At 47.4% G+C, this 6000-nt stretch overlaps 1 protein-coding gene across 1 annotated transcript in view; it reads right to left on the bottom strand.

Moving 5' to 3' along the window:
* Positions 1–4324: 4324 nt before the first annotated feature.
* The window catches only part of LOC138279161 (cytochrome P450 2C14-like), a gene marked incomplete at its 3' end in the record, with an annotated part of 171290 nt that continues 169614 nt past the window's right edge, over positions 4325–6000 (bottom strand). The window contains exon 7 of the mRNA XM_069219381.1: positions 4325–4525. Within this exon, the coding sequence (XP_069075482.1) occupies positions 4325–4525 (201 nt within the window). The remainder of the gene's footprint in view (positions 4526–6000) is intronic.

Below are 6000 nucleotides of genomic sequence, written 5' to 3'. Positions count from 1 at the left end.
TGATGGAAGCAAAACATTTGCCACTTCATCAGCTTCTGCAGACTGACCCCCGCAGGCTAAAAGACCTCCCAAGAAAAGGAAGAACTTTGGGATGAATTGCTATGTGTAAAGAAATGGCTCCCTGTTGCAGTTACCCCCCACTTTTTGCCTGATACTGATGCTGACTTGACTGAGAAGTGTGCTGGGACCCTGCTAACCAGGCCCCAGCACCAGTGTTCTTTCACCTAAAATGTACCATTGTTTCCACAATTGGCACAACCCTGGCACCTAGGTAAGTCCCTTGTAACTGGTACCCCTGGTACCAAGGGCCCTGATGCCAGGGAAGGTCTCTAAGGGCTGCAGCATGTCTTATGCCACCCTAGGGACCCCTCACTCAGCACAGACACACTGCTTGCCAGCTTGTGTGTGCTGGTGGGGAGAAAATGAGTAAGTCAACATGGCACTCCCCTCAGGGTGCCATGCCAACCTCACACTGCCTGTGGCATAGGTAAGTCACCCCTCTAGCAGGCCTTACAGCCCTAGGGCAGGGTGCACTATACCACAGGTGAGGGCATATGTGCATGAGCACTATGCCCCTACAGTGTCTAAGCAAAACCTTAGACATTGTAAGTGCAGGGTAGCCATAAGAGTATATGGGCTGGGAGTCTGTCAAAAACGAACTCCACAGCTCCATAATGGCTACACTGAATACTGGGAAGTTTAGTATCAAACTTCTCAGAATAATAAACCCACACTGATGCCAGTGTTGGATTTATTAAAAAATGCACACAGAGGGCATCTTAGAGATACCCCCTGTATTTTACCCAATTGTTCAGTGCAGGACTGACTGGTCTGTGCCAGCATGCTGCTGAGACGAGTTTCTGACCTCATGCGGTGAGAGCCTTTGTGCTCTCTGAGGACAGAAACAAAGCCTGCTCTGGGTGGAGGTGCTTCACACCTCCCCCCTGCAGGAACTGTAACACCTAGCAGTGAGCTTCAAAGGCTCAAGCTTCGTGTTACAATGCCCCAGGGCACTCCAGCTAGTGGAGATGCCCGCCCCCTGGACCCTGCCCCCACTTTTGGCGGCAAGTCCAGGAGAGATAATGAGAAAAACAAGGAGGAGTCACTGACCAGTCAGGACAGCCCCTAAGGTGTCCTGAGCTGAGGTGACTCTGACTTTTAGAAATCCTCCATCTTGTAGAAGGAGGATTCCCCCAATAGGATTAGGGATGTGACCCCCTCCCCTTGGGAGGAGGCACAAAGAGGGTGTACTCACCCTCAGGGCTAGTAGCCATTGGCTACTAACCCCCCAGACCTAAACACGCCCTTAAATTTAGTATTTAAGGGCTCCCCTGAACCTAAGAATTTAGATTCCTGAAACTACGAGAAGAAGAGGACTGCTGAGCTGAAAAACCCTGCAGAGGAAGAACAGAAGACACCAACTGCTTTGGCCCCAGACTTACCGGCCTGTCTCCTGCCTTCCAAAGAAACCTGCTCCAGCGACGCTTTCCAAGGGACCAGTGACCTCTGAATCCTCTGAGGACTGCCCTGCTTCGAGAAAGACAAGAAACTCCCGAGGACAGCGGCCCTGCTCCAAAAGAACTGCAACTTTGTTTCAAGTAGCAGATTTAAAGACCCCTGCAACTCCCCGCAAGAAGCGTGAGACTTGCAACACTGCACCCGGCGACCCCGACTCGACTGGTGGAGAACCAACACCTCAGGGAGGACCCTCCGGCGACTCCAAGACTGTGAGTAACCAAAGTTGTCCCCCCTGAGCCCCCACAGCGACACCTGCAGAGGGAATCCCCAGGCTCCCCCTGACCGCGACTGTCTGAACTCCATTTCCCGACGGCTGGAAAAGACCCAGCACCCGCAGCCCCCAGCACCTGAAGGATCGGAACTTCTGTGCAGGAGTGACCCCCAGGAGGCCCTCTCCCTTGCCCAGGTGGTGGCTACCCCGAGGAGCCCCCCCCTTGCCTGCCTGCATCGCTGAAGAGACCCCTTGGTCTCCCATAGGAAACTATTGGAAACCCGACGCGTGTTTGCACACTGCACCCGGCCGCCCCCGCGCTGCTGAGGGTGTACTTTCTGTGCTGACTTGTGTCACCCCCGGTGCCCTACAAAACCCCCCTGGTCTGCCCTCCGAAGACGCGGGTACTTACCTGCTGGCAGACTGGAACCGGGGCACCCCCTTCTCTCCATTGAAGCCTACGTGTTTTGGGCACCTCTTTGACCTTTGCACCTGACGGCCCTGAGCTGCTGGTGTGATAACTTTGGGGTTGCTCTGAAGCCCCAACGGTGGGCTACCTTGGACCAAAAACTGAAACCTGTAAGTGACTTACTTACCTGTTAAAACTATCAATACCTTACCTCCCCCAGGAACTGTGACAATTGCACTGTGTCCACTTTTAAAACAGCTTATTGTGTTTTATGTAAAAAGTATACATGCTAATGTAATGATTCAAAGTTCCTAGAGTACTTACCTGCAATACCTTTCAAATGAGATATTACATGTAAAATTTGAACCTGTGGTTCTTAAAATAAACTAAGAAAATATATTTTTCTATAACAAAACCTATTGGCTGGATTTGTCTCTAAGTGTGTGTTCCTCATTTATTGCCTGTGTGTATGTACAAAAAATGCTTAACACTACTCCTTTGATAAGCCTACTGCTCGACCACACTACCACAAAATAGAGCATTAGTATTATCTCTTTTTGCCACTATCTTACCTCTAAGGGGAACCCTTGGACTCTGTGCATGCTATTCCTTACTTTGAAATAGCACATACAGAGCCAACTTCCTACACTATGTTTGTATGGCTGTCATGGAGAGCCACTATTGTTTATTGCAGTATCTGAATCTCATTACCTGCTGCTGTGACATAGCAAGAATGGATACCCAAACTGGTTACCCACAGTTGTGATGTCATAAAGGCCTGCCAGGCCAGGCTGACAGGCTTCCTTGGTAGCCTGTTGGGGCAGCTCTGCTTGCCTGCTTTGAGGGAAAGCAGAAAGCAAAGCTGCAGGAGGGGGAAGGAAGTGTGACCGGTGAAGGAAGGCAGGTCATCCTTTTTAACCTTTGGGACGGGGATACATAACAGAAGCCATTTTACTTATGGCTTCCCGATTACTGCTCTGCCACTACATAGTAGTTGAAAGCCGGGGCAGATGATTTTGGGGGCCATACACAACATAAAATTATAGATGGGTAAAAAGTGAATTATTACAGGATTCTGAGTGACATCGTAGACAACTCGAGCTTCGCTCATGTCTATTTGATGTCACCCAGAAGCCGTCAGTGAAAAACATCCCCGTGATTAATTGTTGCCCATCTATAATTCTACGTATGAAAGGCAATTAAATTTACTTACACGTAGGAAGAAACCAAGACATACAGCTCAATAAGAACAAAGGCAAGCCTGGTAACTTAGTCAGTTCCTCAGCAGGCATGAAGGTGGAACCAGTTTAATTTGAAGGGTCTGCTCTGGTAGTCCTTATCTGACTGCAATACGTACTTCCCTTTACCTGTATGAGTCCCTACACTGATTCCCAGCGTACAGCAAGTGAAGCTTCAGATAAGATACTTCAAGGGCTCCACTATGATTTTGAATTGACTCAGCAAAAATCCTCCAAAAATGAATACAAATAGTAAAAAAGCCTACCTTTTAGTACATTTGCATTTTAAAGACAAGCACCTATATTCCATTGTTTAACAAGGCACAATTCAAGTTACCTACATCTCTTTGGAAGCCTCATGTACCAGTACGGGTCTTTTATTCGGCTCAATATATGCTGGGTGTTGTATTCCTGGCTCATCTCATTTAAATAATTGGCTTAAAAGTTGTAGATCACAAGGCGATTCACATAAATAAAGACTGAACTGAGAAATTGGGTCTCTGGTAATATTGATTTTGTGGTCATCTGAAAGAGTGGACCAATAGTGCTATATACTTTGAAAAATACCTTGGGGATATGCGGATGTAGGTCCACTTATGGGTTTCGCTGACAGCTACACTCTTGTGACAATGTCCCAAATGCTGCACGGTGCATGTCTCTCATTCTTCTGGCTTCTCAGTATCACCCACCCTCCTCAAGTCAGCACAGCTCTATGTTTATTGTGCAATGGATGCTGATGCAGTTAAACTCACATTCTTGCATTCCTGGACCATTAAGGATAATAGTATTACATCTGAAATGTGGTTCCACTGATCTGCCTGCAACTTTAGTTCTGTTGAAAGACACAGTTATGCAATAATAAGGCATGTGGCAATTATGAATATGAACCAATAAATTAAATGCTGTCTGCTATATCTGTAATAAAGTCAGTGAGACATGACGCCCAACAAAGGATCTTTACCTTCTGGATGTTGAATCCCTGGATTGTGGTGTGATGTCCACACTGGTGTGGCACTCCAAATGGAACAAGATTGCAGTATCTCTGGATTTCATGTATCACCGCCTTTGTGTAAGGCAGTCTCTTGTTGTCCTCGTAGCAAATAGTCTGGGAGCCACTGAGTACAAAGTCCAGCTCCTTCTGCACCTTAGCTGAAAATACACCATCAGTGTTAGAAACTGCAGGAAGACACACAGATGCTAAGTTGATGTATCCTCTCAGGATAAGATGCATCCCAAGCCTCTTATCCTTGGAGGCCTGAGATGCCATGCCTCTCAGTGCTCCTTACCTAGGAGCACAGGCAAGTGCAGGAGGCTGGCCATCTACGTAGTGTGCAAAACTAGGCACAATGTGTAGAGGGTCCAGGCAACCACACGTTGGTTTACAAAGAAAAAATTAGACCACCCAAAGCAGTCATTTTTATGGTAGCTTGGTCGAACAGCTAGGCTAAACTTGGAGAAGTGCAATCCCTTTGTTGTACCCACAGCATCAATAAAGCAAGACACATTCAAAAGAATAACTGGAGACCAATTTACAAAAATACATCAGATTTTTTGTAACATTTTTACGACCAACATCATCAAAATCGGTTAGCAGTTTTTTAAGTTATGAATTTCTAAAGTTTAGAAAATGTCTCAGCTCTGTGTGTAAGTACGCCCCACAGGACTCAATGGAGAAATACTTTAAAAAATGCACATAAAATAAGGCAATGTGTTTACCAATGTCTCCTTTTGTACATAGGTTGAGGTTGTCAGTGGGCCCTGTGGACCAGCTGGAGAAGTTCAGGTGGCTCCCTGTTTCGGTTGGAGCATCTGTACAAGATCTTTGGAACTGGTGAAGACCACTGTGGGGGACACTTGGAAAAGCACAATAAAGGTGGACTTCAAGGTGAGTCCTGGGGGTCCCCTTGGAGTGTCAAGGTCGCTAAGGATGGGGGACCCTTAGAGTACAACAGGATCTACTATGCAGGGCATAGGGTGGCCGGGTGCAGAGTGAATCAGTGAGAGAGGAGCTGTGCGCAAAGGTGCTCTTGGAAGCAGGCAGTAGGCCACTTGGAGGGTCACTTGCAGGACAGCATGGGCACTCTGATGGGAGGTCCTGGTGGCTTCTGAAGTCCCTCGACTGGAGTGACCAGTAACTGAGGCTGTTTCGAATGTTGGAGCTTCAAGTTGCAGCGGTCTCCTGTCTGACGGTTGGTTTGTTCGTGTGATTTGACCATTGTATTGCAGGGGTTGAAGGATGCACCATTTGAACCTCTGGAAGAGGCTGATTTCATTTGGCAGTCAGTAAAAGTGGTTTTGCTGGTGGCCATTACCTCGGCCAGACGGTTGGGTGAGTTGGGTGCCCTTATGGCTGTTTTTCGCTACTTGAAATTCTTCCCGGATTGGGTGGTGCTCCGGCTGGATCCTAGATTTATAACTAAGGTTTCTTCTTCTTTTCATTTTTCACAGGAGGTTGTTTTGCCTGTTTTTTTCTGACTTCTCTTCTCCCCTCCCCTCTACCCTGGATGTCAAGAGCGCTCTCTTTGGATCTATTTGGATCGTACAAAAGCATTCAGGGTGTCTCAGTCCCTGTTAGTTGGTTGTGGTTTTGTCTCCAAGGGTTCCAATGTTTCCACCCAGACTCT

This window comes from Pleurodeles waltl, unplaced genomic scaffold (genome assembly GCF_031143425.1).
Source record: "Pleurodeles waltl isolate 20211129_DDA unplaced genomic scaffold, aPleWal1.hap1.20221129 scaffold_69, whole genome shotgun sequence".
NCBI lineage: Eukaryota > Metazoa > Chordata > Amphibia > Caudata > Salamandridae > Pleurodeles > Pleurodeles waltl.
The sequence above is the reverse complement of the archived record's forward strand: the minus strand, read 5'-3'. Positions and strand labels throughout refer to the sequence as shown.